The sequence below is a fragment of the Leptonotus elevatus genome, chromosome 4 (assembly GCF_054856555.1).
Source record: "Leptonotus elevatus isolate MCC_2025b chromosome 4, RoL_Lele_1.0, whole genome shotgun sequence".
Classification (NCBI taxonomy): domain Eukaryota; kingdom Metazoa; phylum Chordata; class Actinopteri; order Syngnathiformes; family Syngnathidae; genus Leptonotus; species Leptonotus elevatus.
The window spans coordinates 23,926,719-23,948,705 of NC_141242.1; the positions used below are offsets into that span (position 1 = coordinate 23,926,719).

The window sequence follows — 21,987 nt, forward strand, 5'->3', positions numbered from 1 at the left end:
TAGATGATGGACTGTGATGTGAAACGGTACCGTTCAAAAAGATAAATGTCAGGAAATGCCAGCATATCTATGCGCGGTCTAATAATCTCACGATGAATATTTAATTACCTGCGCAATGCGGCACCTTCATCAATAGGGTCATTGTCAAAAGAACATGACATGTTTGTGACAAAAGGGGACTTTACGCTATAGACTACAGGCGTATTTACGCAAAAACCCGCCACTGCGGACTTTATGAGTGAGGAAATGAAATGTCGTGCATGTGGCTGAAAGGAGGCGGGGACAGAGAAAACCTCGAGGTTCATTGTGGAAAACCTGCAACCGACCAGGTTGGGTTCATGGACACTGTTACTATGGTAACTGATCGACAGCTTAAATTACCTCTTTTTATGAAACAGGCTAGAGTTTCTTCTTTTTCTCTGGTTTCAGTTACCTCCCTTTCTGAAACGGAAGACGCAGAGTTTCCCACATTTCAGGCTTTCTTGACTCAGAGTTCTCACTAAACCTGCTTTGTGAAATAGACCCCAGGTAGCACGCTAACCGATGTCTGAGCCACCTCATCTGGCTCCTCTCAACGTGGAGGAGCAGCAGCTCTACTCTGAGCCTCTCCCAGATGATCGAGAGTCTCACTTGATGCCGAAGCAGTGATTAAAATGAAGTTTAGTCAAGTTCAGTTCATAATTACAAATCTTAAGCTAAGTTCACTGTTCCCAAAATGTAGTTCATAGTTATTTTGTTGTTATTATTATTTGCAACAGGTCGCTGCGAGTACCCACAAAATGTCATTTCCCCACCGTTGCCATCCATGGAGTCCAGACAAGTAGGCAGCTACAACTTTCACCCTACAGCCTCAAAACATGTTGAAAAACGTGTTGCTTGAACACTCTTTTTCAAAATGACAAGTTAAAACAAATAGCTGCCAGACTGTAGTCATGTATGTGCAAGCACAAACACAATTTGAGGTAGGAACTAGAATGATGTAGGAAATTAGCAGTCATCTGCTCTAAACAGTTTCTTTCTCTGAAGTACGCATCCTCTCACCACCGTTGGAGGTTGAATAGCATAGAGAAGAGTGTCACCTGCTGGTGCAAATGCTACTCTACAATCCGTCGAGCCACCCCATTATCTACATCGCTCGGGCCTCATCAGGTTCTTAAATGTATTCGCTCCAGCAAGCTTTATGAGGTCACTGAGAAAAAATATAGGTCTTCGATACCTGTGCTGGAAGAACAGGGGTTAGATTGTGTACCGTAACTACTTGTGCCTAACATGACAAAAAATAATAATAATAATAATATTGCTGATAAACATGTGTTATTTGTCAGCATATTTGAATTGGGACAGTAACATATTTCTCCATAACCAACTGTGAAAGCAATTACTGATTACTTATTAAGTCCATTTGTCATTAAATTATTAGGTAGCCTATACATTCATACAGTATTTTTGGGATTTTCAAATGTTGGCTTTTTGCTTGTATTTTGAAGCCAGCTTACCCTTAGGCTGTGCCTTTGAATATTTAATTGTATTTTGGCTGTGAATGACGCCCCCTGAACTGTTACCAAATGACTAAATGTTATTTTTACTCCTCATGTTAAAATCCAAGCACATCTTCATTTGCTAAATGTTACAAAGCAAATGTCATAGCATTTATAAAACAGTCAGACACATTCATGCAAACAATATTTTGTGAGGTGTAAACCGACCAGCAGCCAGAGTGAATGTTTTGGTCTTCATAACCATCCATTAATAGTTCAAACAAAAAGGTGATCAAGTGGTTCAAGATAATCATGCACAGATTGTGATGACCTACGAAGAGTCACAATCATTTTCAATGTGTAATGAGTTTCAGTTTGAAGGAAGAAAAAAAACACATATTCCACCATTAATTTGTGTTTCTCTCTGTCTGTCTCTCTGCAGGAGAACTGTGAACAGCTGATGCCAGTAGGCGATTGGAAGGTATGCTGCTATTGTTATCATGATCTCTTAATCTTTTGTGGCTCTGCCATCTGTTGAATGTCACATCAAAGATATTTTGTTATTTCAATCCTTCTGGTTTCCTTGGGGCTTTCAGTATGGGTCCTAGTGATGAAAAATAGAAAGCAAGGTAGAAATTAAAATTGCTGACATGCATTCTAATGCACTTTTTTAAACTTTATTTTTTACATTATTTCATTGAAATACGAGTTTACATTCCCTTGATTTTTTTTGCAACTTTTAAGAGACACAATAAAAGTATTTTCATCCCTAGTTAAATGGTTCTTACATTGTGTCAATAGTGTGTATAAAATGTGTTTAGAATTCAAAACGTGTTTTGAGTTCACCCTATTGTGCCAGTGGCACCACCTGTTAAGGAAGAAAGTCAAGTCTATGTTACTCTGTGTTTAATGAAGCATCGTGGTTGAGCTGACTGTCAAGCTTTTACTGGACGCAACTCACTGCTTTACACTCAATTTCCAAAGAATCAACAAAACTATACACATTTATGGCTATTGTGTAATAGTATTTTTTGGAGGTTGGGGTTGACATGGGAAAAAAACACTGTTTTGTGTTTGTGTTGATGTGTTTACACCAACAGTACAGTAAACATATTCAATAAAAAAGAAATACTTGAAATCTTAAAACGTATAATCCCCCTATGTTTACAGAACTAAGTATGACCTCAAACTGACATAGCCTACCTTGTGTACAGAGAAAGCACAAGCCAGATGTGTTTTTCACTCTTTCCATTAACGTGTAGGTGGTGCATTTTGTGCATACTAATATGAGGTTTGAAGAGGTAAGCAAGACCTATTTGCTTTTGCGACAGAACTATGTTGTCTTGCCAAATTTGTGAAAGGTTTTCTTATTTGTATGAAGAGTTTAGCAAAAAATAGTCAATATTTACAAAAATTGCCCTTTAGCCATAAGAAAAAAACTGCATTAAAATTTGCTTCATGTCTGAGAACAGTGAAATATGTTTAAGTATTTGTTCTGGTATTCATAGATACACGTACTATAGTGCAGTTTTCTGTTCCATTTTAAAATAATAATAATAATAATAATAATAATAATAATAATAATAATAATAATAATAATAATAATAATAATAATAATAATAATAATAATAATAGTGAACAGCAAAGCAAGTAGACTTTTTAGCTTCTCACTTCCTTCACTACATCATAGAGTAGGTACTTATTTTATGTTATTTATTTGCTGAGGTGGACTTTAATTGATTGTGATAGATTTTTAGGTGCAGGGGGAATTTAATATTTTGTCAAACAGAATGTGGTTGACGTTGGAGGTTTAACTATGGGTATATCATGAACATGAATACAGGTAAAAATCAGAGGTGGGCAATGTACAAAATTGTACTGGTCTATCATTTGTGAGCACCCTGGGGACCCTTCCGACATTGTCAGGCCGTCATTTTTTCAAGCCGAACTGTCGGACTGAGAGTACCTGAAGTTCACACTGACAGACGAAAACCCACTTCCATCAGTGCTTAATCCGTCATTTCCCCCCTTTTTCCCCCTCGTTATTCGTCAACAAAACGGGCGTCTGTCAGTCCTGACAAAATGCCCACCTCTGTTAACCATCACATGATTTTACTGTGCTAATCTTCCACAAAAACAAATGACTGCAGCATAGTGGTGGATGTGGGATTTAGAAATGAAGATTCTCAGCCAAAATCCTCTGTGATCCTGATCCCGGGTAGGCGTTTTTCACAACAACTTTCCCTCTAACTCCCTGGGGTTGCAGTTAAAAAAATTGTTTTTGTTTTTTTCACAGATTCAACTTCTTCTTGCTTGTTCGTACACGGTGTCGGCTCCGTGACACGACACCCGGTGAAACAAATAGCAAAATATGGCCGTAAGCCTGAAAGCCGAAGTCAGGTGCCAAATCGTTTACCCATGAGAACACTCGGAAATAAGGTGGATTGTACACTCTGTGTTGTCTAGATAGGTTAGGGTCATGTAAATAAAAACATGGATCACAGCCTACATATATGCATTCAAGCTTAAAAAGAAAGTCATACCAGATTGTCTGAGTGCAGGAGGCCCCTAAATTTAATAATTTTATTTTATATAATGTACATTATAAATGTTCATTTTTGCCATTACAACATTAATAATTAAATATGTCAAGTAAAAAAGTCTATGGTCTGGAAAGACTTCCTTTATTTAAAAACAACAACACAAGTAGCCCGTTTATGTTAAGTGAAATCCACAAAAGACTCTTTTTTTAATTAAAATAATTATGTTGAACAAAAAGTTTGTCTTCATTTTTATTTGTAATAACAAACAACCTATAAATATAATATAATATATAAAAATAACTTGTAATCTAACGTAGTTACTTTTGATAATTTTAGTATTAAGTAAAGCAACTAAGTTACTTTTTAAAGCAAGTAATCAGTAAAGTAACTAAGTTACTTATTTAGAGTAACTGTGGCAACACTGAAGTGGTCACTACCTCTTCTTTTCCCTTCTTCAGCATCATCCTATTGAACACCAAATGCCCTCATGCCTCCCCTTTCTACATCTGCCAACCTGATTGTTTGTGCTAACTATCACGTGAAATTCAGTGATGCAGATTTTATGACACATTTGCATTGTCTACCCCTTTTGATACGTTTTTCCTATCTGACTTATTTGGTGAACCCACCGATTGTTCCAGTAACAACCGTGACAATCAATAACTGCTGCAGCCAATTTGTCTCGATGTGAATGCTTTCCATCCCCCGCCCCCACCCCCAACCCCCCCCACCCCCCCCCCCACCACCAAGCCATAGATTGACAATGTGAAGCAAACGGCAGCAACATAGCCTTGAAGCCGATATGTGTCAGTGGTGCTGATGAGGGAGGATGCATAAAAGACTGCCAATACATGATATCCATTTGTGTGATGGAGAGGTTCTGAACCAATCCTCGCCAGCCTGCACCACCCCCGTGGTGTTGTTGCCTATCGAGCATGAGGCGAGTGCGAATTGAGGGGGAGGGCATCAGCTTAAATGTGTGGGTGCGTGTCGCTCTCAAGCAGACAAAGACACTGCAGGACTGTGCAGCATCTACCATCTAGCATATTTGCGTTTCGCAGCGGGTGCTGACCAGAACCTAGTCCTACATAACAGGAGAGGCCTGGCTGTTCATCTGCATCTTCTTCCTTTTCTTTAGCCACTGAGAGAACATTTAGTGTGGAATCATGCCTGAATGCTGGGACGGGGTGAGTGGACTGGATTCAGGTTTTTCTGTACGCTGCGGCGAATGACGCATGTGATAAAGTATGACTTGCTTTATTTGTGAGTTGCTTGTGACTGGAATTTGTCATTGTAAATAATTTGTATTTGATGACAATACAAGTTTTTTTTTAATTAATTAATAAAAATTTTTTTTTTAAATATGCACACAGAAGAGTTAGTTGCATAATGCAAAAAAGGCTGTTGTGTATGATGCTGTTTTACACTTTGTTTCCATGCAAAGCTGAAACTGCAATGTCATAGAGAACGATGGGCCATTCTGTTTGTTTGGCCCACTGACACACTTCAGTGCGCCATCACGGATGCTCTTTTCTTCTGCGGATAATAAATGTGTGTACATGTGCCTATGTGTCACTGCGTGTTGGCGTACGTGCTCTGCAATAGTCCTCTTGGTCGACATGTTGTTAACCTTGAAGTTAAGTAAACGCACAAAAATTGGATTGTTGTATGCTGAATAAAAGGAAACTAGTTAGTCTGTCTCTATAAATATGATCTTAATTGAGCTGCTTTGGCTTTACACATTGAGAATGTGTACAAATAGATAATTTCAAGAGATCAATGCAAAAAATGATTTTCTTCTGCGACAATTGCGATGATTCTCCCTTCTCAACATCTGAAGGTCATCATGTCAGCTTAATTTATTTAGCATTTGTAAACTAAAATCTGTCTTCTAACAAGTCTGATGCAGTAACTGCATCAAATAGAACGCTTAATCTCATTGAATTAGGTCCTTTGCTGTATGACTGCAATACTATCTGTGGCTAAGGTAGAGGTGATTACGCAGTGTTTGTCATCCATCATTCATAGTGAGCCATTTGGATGTTACGCTAGCTTGAGTCGTCAATCAACAAGAGGTGGTTGGAGAGATTCATAGTCACCTCTTCTTTTCTTTTTTTGGTGGAGTGCGAAATACAGGAGAAATTATGAGAAGGAAGCCTCATACCGACCGTCGGTGTCATTTAGAATTAATAATATATTTACTGGCTTTCATGAATGTGTTAAAACACTAATGAATGCCTTTGAATTCTGCATGAGCGGATATATTTGTTTTCTTTCACAGGAACATGATGTTGAAACCCCTTACGGGATGCTGCATGTGGTTATCCGCGGGGCGCCCAAAGGGAACAAGCCTGCTATCCTCACCTATCATGATGTGGGACTCAACCGTGAGTCATGTGGATTTCTTCTGTGGCAGATGTGACAGTTCATACATTTATATATATATGGGTGTTTCTGCACTTGCTTCTCGTGTTAATTAGCTACATCGGCAGCTGCTCTCGTTCACACTCATGCACACAGCACCGTCAAAGTGAGAAATTTGTAGCACAAGTGTGAAAAGCTATAAAGATAATTGGAAACACAAAAGCAAACTATTTTTAAAGGTGGAAAAATGTACTAGTTTTTTTCTGTGGAAACTCATTATAGTGATATGTGTTCTTACTTTTCTAAAATTTGAATTAGGGTCTGTGCATTATCACGGATCATAGTCATAGGCTCATTTCCATATGTAAGAAAGTAACAAATTAATCATAAATTTTCTTACCAACAAATGATTTGCATTTGATTATGTTGTTGTTCTCACTAAAAGCCTAATTTGTCAGTTGAGAGTTGGCTGTCACACTGTAAAATTTAAAAACAGTGAAAAAGACAATTAACATTTGAGCAGGTGCCTTTAAAGGTATGACAAAAAAATAAATAAATGGCACCATAGTAGGAATGATGAGAATACAAAAGTTGAAAAAATGAGTAGACAAACGAGTGAGTAGGAAAAACAGTGATGAAAAGTAGGTCAGAAAAACATTCATGTCCTGTGGAGGGAGGCGGGGCGGAGCCAGCAGCAATGCAGATGCTTTACCGAGAGAGGTTGGGGGGTGTTGAGAATAGCATGCGATAGTGGAAGCGGCGCATATCACGGCTCTAAAATAATCTGCCTTTTGTTGTTTGTTTCTGAAGGTATTGGCAATCTTACCCGAAAAAGTAACAAAAAATTATAAAATATCAAATTACTCGTATGAACCAGGTATAATGTACATAGAAACGTATAATGTACATAGAAAAAAATATACAGTATAGATGACAAAAAATATGCAATTGGAACAGTTAAGATGATTTGTGTAAACAATCAGGCAATTTGAAAATTAATTAATATTAATCTTCATTATTACGTTGTCTGTTCGGTAAAGAGGAGAAAAAAGAAAAAAATGAAAGAGGATGTGAACGTAAAAATGAGAACATTTCAATTGATTTAGAAATGAGGTCACAGACCACAACAGCTAAATTAATACATAGATGTGTTTTTGCGTGGTGGCAGGAGGAGGATGAGTAAGAGAGAGAGAGAGCGAGAGAGAATCAAAGTGAGAGAAGGAGAAAGTGCTGAAGGAGAAAATAGGTCATAGAGTCAATGAAAGTGCAGACTGTAAGCTGCCAATGAATGATACAACAGGAGAAATATTTTTACAGTACGTCCTTATGCAGCATTGGCGTTCTTGATGATATCATGGAATGGAAAAAACTGACACGTTCCTGGAAGAAAAAAAGAACAAAGTCGCAGCCTCATCTATTTTCTGTCCTTAACCCAGATGTCAGGCTAATTAAACCATTTAATTAACGCTGCTCATTTCAAGCCTGAGGAAGATACAATGTTGCTGCATGGCTTCACAGAGTCTGACACGCATGCACGCTCAAAGTCAGCACATGCAAGGCTGACATCTATCATACATGGAATTATTTCACAATTTGTATTTTTCAATAGGCTGAAAATATTCCGATTTTTACATTTGTAAGTGCTCATCAAAATTGAAGTTTTATTTGTCAGATGTGTATTATTTAATATTATTTTAATCCACTGTAACATTATGCAGTTTGCATTAGTACGGCACTTAAGTACAGTAAAGAACTATATATATATATATTTGTTTTTAAAGATTTCAATAATGATTCAATTAAATTGTATTGCACGTAAAGGTTAAATACCAATTGTGGCTAAATAAATGTTCAAAATCCAATTGTGTTGGGAGGTTAAATGTAAAGGGTTTTAAATTGACAGGATTTTACGGTGGTTGACTTTTTTTTTGCCTGCTGCTATCTGTAAAACATTTAAAAAGAAATAAAAATCATAAACTGAATATTTTTTAACCACCTTTCTACTAATAAGCATGATGCTCACTAACATAACTAACCCAAAAGTGGTTAACCAAATCTCACTATTAGAACTGAAACATTTGATACACGTCCTATGGGATCACATTTCTCGTCTCATCAGACCGCACGTCTGCTTTTTCCTTTTCCTCGCTCATGCAGACAAGCTGTGCTTCAATTCTTTCTTCAATAACGAGGATATGCAAGAGATCACCAAGCACTTCGTGGTTTGCCATGTCGACGCTCCGGGGCAGCAGATTGGAGCGTCACAGTTGCCACAAGGGTACACAAAAGCTGATTTGTACAAATGTCGTCATTACACTTGACCTACTTTATTTAATAAAGGAAAAAATCAATTTGGATAGCTGAGTCACCAATGCAACAGTTTTCCAGCTTGGTCTTTGATGTAGGGATGTAGTACATACATGTCCTTTCCCTCCACAGGTACCAGTATCCCACTATGGACCAGTTGGCGAGCATGCTGTCCACTGTGGTGCAGCATTTTGGGTTGGTGCATTTTACAGTTCACTGATACACGCCATGATTTTATTCAGTCAGCCTTGCCGTTTACTGGGACATTGTGTCCTTGTTTTGTTGGCAAAGATGATATACTGTATTTCTGTGCTGCACTGCAGGAAATCTATTAATTTGAATGCTTTTGAGTTACACTGTCTCATACATACACAAAGTCAGGATTAATTATTTGGAATTCACTCCAGTCTCCTGATTGAATTTAAAGCATAGTCTTTCTTTCAATGTTTTACTTAACACAAATGATATGAAGAAAATATTGATTACATCATCTTTTATTGAAATGTGTAATATTGATATCCATTCATGTAGATTTTGGAGATGTAAACAGACTCAGTCATGCTAGTAAGAGACTTGAGTACAAGTACAAGTATCCAATGTTGGAATCAGCAATTACAATAAAATGTTCTATGCAGACCTACTAGTCTAAACAAGACATTCTGATAAACCCTGGTTTTGTGGAATATGACTTAAGCAGCCATTTCGCCTCTTGTTAACTGAAAATGACATTGTAGTTGCTCAGAGATCAGGTAACGACCAATCATTGTTCAGCTTACGAATGTCACATGACCAAAACTCAGAAAACAGGTGAGCCGTGATTTGTCCTTGCCTGAGCCTTGAGGAACTGTGAGGCCATTTTCAGTTGACAGCAAGTGGCAAAATGATGGATAAAAAAAAAAAAAAAGTGGATATTGCTGCTTAATTTGTATAACAAACACACAATATTAATCCAAATGTTGTGTTTACGCTAGTGGGGGCACATACAACATCTTATTGGAAAGACAATGTTTGGGTTGACTGCACCTTTTAACAAAACATAGTAATATAGAAAATAATGAGCTGGTCTCCAGTAGTGCCAATATTTTACAAATTCTGCCAAGGTATGTAAACCCATGAGCACAACAGCATAAAGACTTCCTGATAACCTGCATTCCAATTTCATGATCTCTCTGCCACAATCGTGCTGGGGCAAGACTATTCTTCCAAATTGTGCAAAATCCATCAATGAAAATTTGTGTTGGATTTTATTTTGTAATAATGGAGTATTGTTATTCTGGAACCTGACAAAAAAATGTTTGCTTCAATTTTATTGATCGAGCCTAAACTTGATTACACAAGAACCCGGAGCAGCAAAATCTTCAAATTCAAGCTGTGCAATATATTGGCAAAAACGAAATTCAGCAATGGCAGTAACACCCTCAAAATATGACATTTTTATTGAACTGTCTTAGATTCAAGAGTATCGTTGGGATTGGAGTTGGGGCTGGATCGTACATCCTGGCCAAGCTTGCTGTGAGTCCAGTTCACAAATTTATATTCACAGTATTTCCTGAAAGGAAAGGCCAACCTGTGAAACAACAACAAAATATTTCCGTCTTTAGCTGATCTTCCCTGACCTTGTGGAGGGTTTGGTTCTGCTCAACATTGACCCCAATGGCAAAGGATGGATCGACTGGGCTGCCACAAAGGTCAGGAAAGAAAGTTTGACTGATTTCAAAACCGTGACACACGTGCTTTTGGAGTATTTCAAAGCATACTGTAGCTCTGCTGTCTTTTCATATGCAATCTATGTCCAAACTCTAGCTGTCAGGATTGACGAGCGCCCTGCCAGATACTGTACTGCCACATCTTTTCAGTCAGGTATGTTGAGGAGTCCTTGTAGTAGCAGCAGCAGCAGCAGCCCTTGTTGCGTATTAACCAGAAATCAAGTAGGCTTTTATTTGTGCACAGGAGGAGCTGATGAACAACACAGAGCTGGTGCAGAGCTACCGGCAACAGATCAACAACACCATCAACCAGTTCAACCTGCAGCTTTTCTGGAACATGTACAACAGGTGGAATAAATCATTTGTCATCATTTCGTGACGTATTGATACATTGCCCTGGAAAACTGAGCATCTACATAGACAGCCTATTCATATTTATTCTGTTACGCTAAATTGAATCCTCGCTCGGAACCCTCTCAGCCCTAAACTCAACTTCAGATGATAATGACATCAACTCTAAAGCTGTGGTTCTTAACTTGAGTTCATTTGAACCCCAGAGAATGTAAACAGTAAACAAACAGTAAAACAGTAAAGCCACTGCACATGTCCAGAATTTGTGGTGGGTGGGCGGGGAATAAATCATATTTCGTTTTTCAATAAAGGATTAGATAAATGCTCATATGAAAATTGATGGGTTCAGTAATTCCAACAAGGTTAAGAATCACTGCTCTAAAGTTATCCAAAGGTGCTTTTCATATAGACAACCAATCAAACAGCATAATATTCAATTAATTTTGTCGTTTCTAGTCGGAGGGACTTGGAGATGAACCGCAGTGGGGCTGCGCTGAATGCCAAAACCCTAAAGTAAGTCTAACACACCTGTGTGTCATGATGCAGCGACGGATTGAAGTTTCAGCCTATGAAGTTCTTAATTCAGTCATTAAAGGAGAGAAAACACTTTTTTTCCAGTGTTGATTGTTGTGACATAATTATATTAAAACTGTAAATATACACATTAGTTCACTAAAATGTTTACCATAAATGATGGGTTTGTTTTAGGTGTCCGGTTATGTTGGTTGTGGGAGACAATGCCCCTGCTGAGGAAGGCGTGGTGAGTCTATCTATGTTTCCTTTCCACATTACCTAACTGATATATAAAAAATAGATCAATAAATGATTGTTCAATTGTGTCCTCTTCCATCCATTCTCAGACATGACTCATTTAGATCTTCTGAGAAATAGTAACTACAACTAATGTAATTGTTTACTTTACATATTTGAATAACATGATTAAAGTAAATAGCGTATAATGACAATGAGCACTGTTTGAGCTCTGGATGCAGATATTAAAAACATAACAAAAATTATTTTGTCTATCAAACCAAAATGCTTAATCTGACAAAACAAAAATAACAGTAACGCACATAATCAATACTAATATATTTGATAAATGAGGCAGTGTTATCCTTACATAGTACCGGGAAATAATTTTTAAAAAGTAGTTTTGAATATTTTGAGTTATGAAGGATATTCAAGAAATGTAATTCTTGATTTTGCACCTAATGGGGCTGTGAAGCATAAGAACATTGCTGACATTTATAACATACAGTAATCATATCAGAGGTCACAAAAGCTGCGGGTTTCTTTGAACCAGTGACCAGTGAGTGACATTGTTATTTCCTGATAATTTTATAGAGGTAAACATTTACAAATGTAAACACTTGCTTTGAAATAGAATATAGCATATGGGTATTTATTATCCATTTCCTACAAAATCACTGTTGATAATATTGTGAGAAATTCTTAACATGGTAAATGTCTTTACATGAAGACAAATAATTAAAGGTCATTTGATCACATTTATTTCAAATGTGTGTATCATATTGATTGATGGCCCTTTGCATTCTATCACTACCCAATAAGTATCTCTCAGTTTTGAAAATATTCTTGATATAGAGAACAGCAGGACAAGCACCCGTTGCATCCAAAATAGTATTTTCATGTTTGTGATTTTAATAAATTGATTTGATATACAGTAGTTGTCATTGAAAACATAATGTTTGTGAATAATTGTCACATTAAAGGTGAATATGATGCCATAATGTACTGCATCATATTTACATCGATCGTTAAGATTGTTGCTGTATATAATGTATTAAGATATTCGCATCACTAAATTGTGAATCATCTTGAAATCTTGGATAAATTGCAAATTGGTCACTCTTCGTGTTCTGCGCAATGTGATCTATTTTTCTACATCGTATGTAAATGCAGTTAATGACTTCATTTCCCACACAAAGCAGCTCAGTCAGACAGCCTTGGTAGAACTCACCACAAACCCTCTTACTGTCATGTTTGTTTTTTGTGAGTGGGTGTCTGCTGCCTTGTGCATGCATGCGTGTATTCTGCTGGGGGCCAGATGGTCTCGTTCTGACTCTGAAACCTGTCGATTTCGAAATTGTCCAAGTGCTGTTTATACTAGTGATGGGAAAATGAAGCTTCATGAAGCACTTGTGATATTTTTTGACTCCCCTAGATGTTGCTCTTGGTTTAAATATAAAGGCTAGTGCAAAGGAAATTGATTACATTTCCACTGCATCTTTCAACCAAGAGTGCCATCTAGAGGAGTCAAAAAATATCACAAGTGCTTCATGAAGCTTCATTTTCCCATCACTAGTTTATACGCTTCGGTTCGCAGATCCTTAAATCAGTCCTCTCACTTCTAAAACTGAAGGAATAAGATGGAGTCAGGGTGGGAAGTGAGAACGAGTATTGATGTTGCTTGAGCAGTTGCAGAATGATGGTGAGTTGTTAAATACATAAATAAATAAATTGTTTGTTTTTTCTTAGATGTGACAGATGGAGGTCATATCCACTGATGTGAGCAGTTGAGACTGAGTGTTTGCTTCTAAATATAAAACAGTCTTATACTTGGAATCAACAAAGGAAAAAGCAAAGGGAACATGTAAAAGTGATTTGCCAGTCTATTTGGGTGATTTGGATCAAACACAGCAGGATTTAGTAAGCAATATCATGCCCTCTGCGAATAGCACTGTTTATACGCGTGTGCACATGTGAGCATTTGTGCGTGTATGTCTTCTCATCCCACTGGAATGAGTCATCACTGCAGCACACTGCAGTATCTGGGTCACTCGTAGACCCTTCTAAAATGGACCCTACACCGTGAATATAGTCTCATCACTACCAATGTATTGTCTTTTTAAAAGTTACTGTACAATTACATCTTGCCTTGTTAATGAGGTTGCTTATTCTGTTTAACTTGCCTTTAAGGTTGAGTGCAACTCCAAGCTTGACCCAACCAACACCACCTTCCTCAAGGTAATCACAGTGTTTACTAGGGATGTAACGATATCCAAGCATCACGATACAATATCACATTATGAAGCTCACGATACGCTAATTATCACGATGGCGATATAAAAAAAGGTCACACTGTTGTAAAAAAAGAAAGGAAAAAAAAGCTCTTAATTAAAAAAAAAAGTACAATATTGTGCTTTTGTACATAACACCAATGCATATAAACCACCTACATTCTCTAATAAGACTTAATATTGAGGCACTTACTTGCCAATGCAAGCTCACATTGAGTTCCTCCACATATTGACTTGGTTTACAAGCATATTACGTTCCCCTTCATCTGACCTTTAGCGTGGATTTTAAACAAAGATGGGCCAAAACAAGACTTATGAAAATTAAACTGCACTAAAAAACTAGCCACCAGAGGGTGCTAGAACTGCACAAATGGAAATTAACCTGACTTTTTGAACAGATGTGCTGCTTTTAATATTGTGACATGACGACGATATTGTGGCAGTTTTAAAATTGTGATATCACGATATTGCCGTTATAGCTACATCCCTAGCCTTTACATATGGCAACCTGAATAAAGTACATCATAATGTGTATAATATAATGGCCACTATAGGAAACAGTTTTTATTGTCATAAAAACATTAATACATTTTTCAACAAATGATTTCACTTTATCTACAATGAAAGTCAAGTAACAGAATAAATATTACACATCTTCATTTCATTAACTTTTTTTTTTATTACATACCCCAGATATAAAGTAGACTAGAATTTAGACCAGCTAAAAGCATGTCTAAGTTGTGGCCCTCTTTGCAATGAGTTTAAAGGGAATGAAAGGAGTCGCTGCCAAATTGCCAGTGTTCACTCCCACATGGGCGTTTCCAACTGCAGCTGTCTACAAAAATACCAAAACAAAAAAAACTCCACTCATGCACACATTTACTCCACACTTTGCGCAAGACTTATGCTGGCACAAAAATAGTGCCCTTGGATTCAGCGTCAATTTGTGAAAACATATGAATTTGAACATACTTATATTGGGTGGTACACATTTAAAAGAAAAAAATACTGTAAAAATTGTCTTGATTGTCATAGATGATGTTAACCAAGGTGACAGATGTGAATGATGGAAAAATTACTGATACAAGCAGAAATATGCCTGTCAGCGCATACAGAATGAAGCCACTAAAAAGTGCAAGAATGGGTTTTCACCTTAAAAGAACATGAATTATGACTATTTCCTTTTTTTGTGACAGATGGCTGACTCTGGTGGACTACCCCAGCTTACACAGGTAACATTCTAACTCTTATCACAGGACATGAGGCACTTGAAAAATACTTTTTTTTTACGAGACTGTCTTGTTTTTACAGCCTGGGAAGCTCACTGAAGCATTCAAGTATTTCCTTCAAGGAATGGGCTATAGTAAGTATTCACAAGCAACTATTGAAGGCGATATTTTATCTTTATATCTTTTGTCACAAAAAAAACTGTTTGTAAAACGACAGATTAGCAGCAGTATTGAGTATTTGAGGCCGGGTTTTGTTCAGAGAGACACAAGTTGTATTAATGTTGGCCTCTGTCTCCCTTGCCCTGTTCTCTCAGTCGCTTATGTGAAGGATCGGAGGTTGAGTGGAGGGCCAGGTACTTCCTCCTCCACATTCACCTCTGACCTCTTATTGCTGCCCTGTATGATGCTCTTTTCAAACATGATTTTTATTTTGTCTTAAATGCAGTGTTTTGGGATGTTCCGACCGTTTTTATTTTTAATTTTTTTATTTTCGGCATTTGCAAGACCTAAAGGCCCTTCATCTCTGAATAATTTTTCCTTCAAAGGAAAAATATACCGTCCTTTCTGTCCCTCACCTCATCATATCATTTTCCAAAACTGCTCTTTGCATGGCCCTTAACTAGCTTTGGCAAGGCCTGGCTCATTGTATTTACAAATGCAAATATTTAAAAAATCTCAACATTAAGAACTGCAATTTCAATATCCTTATTTATATTCTCATATACGTCTATACGTCACAGGATTTGGTCCGCCACATCCTGTTCGCCAATGTAAACCATGTGCGTCTAATTTTTTAATTCAATTTATTGTACTGATTATAAACTCTTAGAGGGAAATTCAATTTGCTATTTGTATTTTGTAGTACACTTACACACAAAGAACTTTCATGTTTCCTTCTAAATTTGGTACCAAATTGCAAATTGTCTTTTTAACTTTTAATAATATTGAGGGATTTTTTATTTTTATTTTTTTTACCAAACACCCCTTTTATAATTGAACAATAGTTTAACAAGTTATTGTCCTTGTTTTTAAACCTAGTTATCCATCAATCTGTTTTGCATATATAAAATGAGATTTCAATGTTTTCACAGACATAATGGCCCTTTGAGGGAAAACATAAGCCCTAATTTACATGGTAATGAGAAGGTAACGGAGAAAGCTTATAATTAGTTAGCTCAACAAGGAGCCACATTTATTTCAAAGCACCTCAAGAGACATTAAATAATAAAAATGAAAATAAGAAACAAAAAAGGCAATCTATTCTATTGTCTTTTCAGCAACAAGCTCCACATTATTAGTAAAAACCCTGCAAGCTCCTCAATTGCATGCCGCTCATAATGCATTTGTGAGTAGACCCGACAGCACCAGCAGCTACATTGACCAAATCCAGGCTCTTGTTTGTTCATCCGCAGCACAGATGGGACATCTTTATTCCCCAAAGAGCATGACCTCCCCTCATATCAGCAATGCAAAACTAATAAACACAAAGTTAATGTTTTTTTTCTTTACCCGTCTGCTTCTCCTTTCAGTGCCTTCCGCCAGTATGACTCGCCTGGTTCGCTCCAGGACCGCCTCCCTGACAAGCGCCAGCTCCACGGATGGGTCACGCTCTCGTGCCTGCACCCACTCCGACAGCACTGAGGGAGTCGCTGCGGTCACCCAAACTATGGAAGTTTCCTGTTGAGGTGTCAGGAAAAAAAAGAGGGGAGGAAGGGGTGAAGGGACACAGAGAGAAGCCATAGTGGGTAACGGTAAAGGAGACTGTATTAGGATATCAATCTGACGGAATGAAGTAAATAGCCATGATCGCTCTCTCTGTCGTCAACCTCGAGATCCTTTGTCTGCTATTCTCCTATATTGTAACAGAACAGTTCATGTGCAGTTACAGTCAGAACTTACATACATTCATCATGGGCATGAACATCACACTAATTTTGTACCTTTAAAGGGTAAGTCAACCCCCCAATAATTCTTGATAATAATATGTTCGATACAGCCCCACGAGTCTAAATACGGTATTCTTGTTAATATTGCGTTAGTGGAGTATGAGTTAAGCAGCAAAATCCAGCAGTTTTTATCAATATCAGAAGGCGGCCATTTTGCCACTTGCTGTCAAGTGAAAATGACATCACAATTGCTTAGGTCTTAGGTAACAACCAATCACAGCTCAGCTTCAGAAAACAGGTGAGCTGTGATTGGTCGTTGCCTGAGCCCTGTGATGACATCTTCAGTCGACAGCCAGTAGCAAAATGGCCGTCCCGAGATGGATTAAAAAAATGGCTGGATTTTGCTTCATAACTCATATTCCACAAATGTAATATTAATCAGAATGTCATGTTTAGACTAGTGAGGTCACATATAACATTATTGTCAAAAAATGTTAAAGGCTGACTTCCCATTTAATGATTAGAAGTTTCCTTTATCCATGGGGGAATTATTCTTCAACATTAATCTTCAATTAGTTTTAAGAACATGAATTGAGTGCACATGTTTGAATTTATTTTTATTTTTAATTCTGTAATCCACACAGTCAAAATTATTTACACTATACAGGCTCTAATATATGTACATATGGTATTTTAAATGGGCCAGGCCTATTAACTTGTTGTTAATCACAATTGACTGCAGCTGGTAGTTTCTCTTTGCCATTATTGAGCCTGACATCAACCCTTTTGAACATTTGTGGTTTATGCATAAAAGCCAGGTCTGTGCCTGTAAACCAATATCTCCAATTGTGCCAAGAGGTGTGGTCAGATATCAAGGCGGAATTACGCCAGAGGATTGTGGATGGCTATAAAAATGGTCTGGTTATGGTATAAAAAAAAATAACATAAAAAAAAAAAACACTAGGTGACATTTGACCAATACTGGTGAGTGTTGTTTCTGTATGTACATCCTGTATGTATACTTTTGATCTGTGTGGATCAGAGATATTCAGAAATAAATAAATAAAAGATGTGCACTAAATTCTTGTTTATAAAACTCATTGATGAAGGCAGTTCCAATCAATCATTAAAAGCCCCCAAGTAAATATATATATATGCTCATGATGAATGTTTTGAAACTTCTGAATGCAACCATAGCCTATTGCTATTCCCAAACCCACTTTAATAATACCTCCCTCAAACTCACTCGTGTTTCCCAGCACTTATATTTGTATTGTTGGCTATCTCCTATATTTGTTTGCTAAGTATACCCTTATTGAGCCCCTTTCACCCCCCTCCCCCCAGCACATACACTCAAACACATCAACCATTTCTGTAGCAATATGAAAAAAAAAAAAGAAGCTGCTCAAGTAATGGCATAAAAAGGAGAATGTGATTAAGTCAAGGGGCCCTAAATGTGTTTTATATCAGCACTTTAGGCTATATGGTGGTCACAGGTGGTCCAGAATTTGAATGACAAGTACTGCTTAGACTACGTGTAATTTTGGCGTGTTAGCATGCTAGCTAGACCATACACGCATAACATTGCTTTAAAGCTTCACATAGGTTGTGTGTGTTTGGGGTTGTACAGACTAGTTGACTTGTGTACTTTACTCCAAAATGACTTCAGGACTGTGATGTCAACTAGTTGCTAATCTTTGGCTTGAGGAGGAGGCAGAAACAGATGAGTGCGCTGAAAGAAATTCGAGCTTCATTGATTTAAATTGTCTTCTGTTCCTGAACGTGAAGCTTTAGTAAGTGGGGGTGGGGGTGGGGGTTGGGGGGTGGGGGTGGGGGGGGGGCTGGCTTGAGTGTCGATCAAAATCGATGGGGAATTATTCCGCCTAAATCCAGTTCAACGTGAATGCGCTTGTGTTCTACCGTTTATGCTTTGTGTAAATTTGATGTATGATTTGTACATTGTGGGTGAATAGAGATGATTGCAAATCATTCCATCCTCATATTTTTTTATTATTATAGTACTTCACTGAAAAACTTTCATCAAATTAGCATCGACGTACAAAAAAAACTGAAATTGTACAACCAATAGTGTGTGTATAACTGCCAGCTGAAGCCAGCTCGTAATTTTTTCTTTTCTTCTTTCTAGACATATTTTGCAATTATGTGGCCCAAGTATATTCAACACAAACACATACTGCCCGATTTCAAGTGAAATGACATTGTATGGTTTGTGAGTTTATGCATTATGAACACATCTTAAATTAATATTGACTTCAAATACAATTTATTTACGCGGTTACCAAGAGCAGCTTTAAGATGTGTGCCATTTATAAGTCAAAGACAATCCACAACAGTAATATAGTGTATAATTGTGTTTAGTAAAATCTATATGCATGTGATGTGTAATTTTAGGATGCTTTATAATATGGGTAGTCTAGTGTTAGGGTGTTAGACCTCACATGTGGTTACTTCAATAGAGCCATAGTTGTAATCAATATTGTCAGTCTGTAACTCCAGTGCATGGTTGTGGTTCTGGTTGTAACAACTTTTTGTGGTCTCCACTATGACAATCATTGTGATCCTAAACCAGTGGGGCAGCACCAGGAGTGTACCCCTCTTTTTGCTTGGTCTCCACAAAACAAAACAAATAATCTAAATTGACTTTCATTCTTGCAACTAGCCCCTCTACTTATATGTACCAAAGTTTCACTCACTCACTCACTCTTATGACCAGGAAAAAAAGGCTTTAATAGTAACACACCTTAGATTAGTTCATCACTGCAGTTGATGGTCAGTTTTCGTTTTGATGTGCTATGTAACAATAAACTCCTCACTTTAGTATGTATGCATTTAGAGCTTTAGAGTTGTGTGCTGTTGCCTGCTCTTATACTGGACCACAATGAGTTATTGGATTATCCGTGTACAGCGTTGATGCACCATAGTCATCAATGTCTCCTGTCACAAAAATTCTTTGGTTAGTTCAAACATAGCATTCAATTGCTGAGGTGTGCATATTTCTGAGATGGCCTGTGAGAAGCGGGGCTGTTTTGGAGCCATTTGGGCACCAAGCTCAGAATGTAGGGCAACCCCCAACCACATAAAAAAAATAAAATAAAAAAATACTCCCACTCCCTAAAAAAAGGTGCCCCGATTCTCACAGGTGAACCCGGTTGCACCCTAAAGGGCTATCAGCTGAAGTCACTTTTATATAAATATATATTTAAAAAAATGTCTGCCATTAGAAAAGTGTTGTTTTTTCTGAGCACTGAAGGGACTGACACAGACAGAAACGAGAATGTGATTGTATTGAAAATGGAGAGTAAATTGTCATGGACGGTTGTGTTTTAAACTGTACAATTCATGTAAAGTTAAAAAAAAATATTCATAATGTGAAATAGAAGCGTTAGGATAGAACATTGCATGCAAAACACACACCTCAATCATTTGGATGGAGTGGAGAGTTTGTATGAAATCAACTTTCAACACAAACTGCCCAGGGGGCGGGGGGTTATGGGGGTATGGTGTTCTCCTGAATGTATTTTGTCCCTTTTTTGAAGTGCTGTATAGTATTGTAACCCTAAACCTTACTCTCCCACAATTTCTGCACTACACTTTGTACCTCCACTGAAGCCAACATAATTTACTTTATGATGTCCCCTCAACAACAGTAGTGTAGTTGACTTGTGCTTTGGCACAGAATGAATTCAGACCTGGGCCCTCCTTGCACTTGTAGATTATTAGCATTATTTTTTAATTGTTATCATTGTTATTATTTCTAGAGCAGGTTACTAACACCAAACACTGATGTTACCTAACAGTGAAATTTCTGTTCCTCTTGCCTTTGTGTTATTAAACGCCATCAACAAGGTGAAACCTTATTTTAGTAAAGTGAAATGTTCATGTATATTAATACAGTTATTCTTCTTACTGTCTTTCAATTAAGCAATAAGTGTTTGTTTTTTTCTTGTTTGCATTGTTTCATACGTCTTCCCTATGAGCAGTCACAGTAGTAGACAGATTCTTACCTGCTTGGCTGTCATGTGTGATGTAAAGTTTAAATATGTTATACATACAAATATATACACAACATAAGCTGTCACTGTCCTATGTACTAAACAAGTAACAAGTTATAAATAAAGACCTAATGTCAACATTTGCAGTTCAGGTGTTGTGCTTTCAACCTAGCTTAAACATTAGTAGTGGGCAGTGTTCCCTTTAAAAAGCCTGAACCATGAATTATATATGAGAGAAAATTCAGATTATTTGTAAATAGAGTCTTTATCGGTCCTTTTGAACAAACAAAAACATTTTTTTTAAAGGTCTCATGTCATTTAACTTTTCAACATACTCAAATAGTTCTCAAATGTGTAAAAGACATGTCTGTGACATGCATTCGTCAAAATTGACTTTGTATCTAATATTTTTGCTGTCCCTAAATCAGCTAAAAAAAACGCTCTGTTCATAACAGCCTTTTTTAGGGGCGTGTCCGTTTTATGTAAATAGCTGCACCAGGCCACGCCTAGGCCATACCCTTCTCTCTCGAAGGGGCAGTGATTTCGGTCATGGTAGCCATGTGCTAATGTTGTGAATGGAAACGACTGGCCATGGGAGCAGAAAAATAGGAAAATACAGACATGTCTTTTACACATTTGACAACTATTTTAATATGTGGATAAGTGGCATATAACGTTTTACTAAAAGAAAAAGTAGCATAAAGTTACTACAGAGACTATCTTCTAGTGTTAGTTTGTGATTGTTTAGGCAATGGTTATTTTGCCGTAACCGGTAAATCTCCCGCCAACATTATTTTGCCGTGAATGTCTCCAATTTGCCGTGAATGCTTGTAGACATTTACAAGAGGCTATAAGTAACACAAATGTGCACATTTAGGCCAATGCGCGGTCGCAACGTGCAAGCCGTCTCGCCGAGACTACTTAGCGGCCGGTTAGCAACACAAAGTCATGTCAACTAGGTGGCGAGTTGCCAGTCACTGCAAATCAACCACTGTGGATTGTATCTTGACAAAACAATACGCAACCGCTTCACATCTCTTATTAGAAAGGATAGGAAGGAAAGCTAAAG

At 37.5% G+C, this 21,987-nt stretch overlaps 1 protein-coding gene across 5 annotated transcripts in view; it reads left to right on the forward strand.

Moving 5' to 3' along the window:
• ndrg4 (NDRG family member 4) overlaps positions 1-21,056 on the forward strand; it is a 47,406-nt gene extending 26,350 nt beyond the window's left edge. For 2 of the 5 annotated variants that reach the window (XM_086074501.1, XM_086074502.1), the window contains exons 4-18: positions 1,921-1,959; positions 6,303-6,408; positions 8,543-8,663; positions 8,825-8,887; positions 10,144-10,204; positions 10,294-10,380; positions 10,496-10,552; positions 10,643-10,746; positions 11,206-11,262; positions 11,458-11,509; positions 13,690-13,737; positions 14,987-15,022; positions 15,102-15,153; positions 15,334-15,372; positions 16,549-21,056. In XM_086074501.1, the coding sequence (XP_085930627.1) occupies positions 1,921-1,959; positions 6,303-6,408; positions 8,543-8,663; positions 8,825-8,887; positions 10,144-10,204; positions 10,294-10,380; positions 10,496-10,552; positions 10,643-10,746; positions 11,206-11,262; positions 11,458-11,509; positions 13,690-13,737; positions 14,987-15,022; positions 15,102-15,153; positions 15,334-15,372; positions 16,549-16,703 (1,077 nt within the window). In that variant the 3' untranslated portion in view covers positions 16,704-21,056. Of the gene's footprint in view, positions 1-1,920; positions 1,960-4,967; positions 5,209-6,302; positions 6,409-8,542; positions 8,664-8,824; positions 8,888-10,143; positions 10,205-10,293; positions 10,381-10,495; positions 10,553-10,642; positions 10,747-11,205; positions 11,263-11,457; positions 11,510-13,689; positions 13,738-14,986; positions 15,023-15,101; positions 15,154-15,333; positions 15,373-16,548 lie in introns of those variants that run through there. The other 3 variants (XM_086074504.1, XM_086074503.1, XM_086074505.1) reach the window with 3 other exon arrangements.
• The last annotated feature ends 931 nt before the right edge of the window (positions 21,057-21,987 follow it).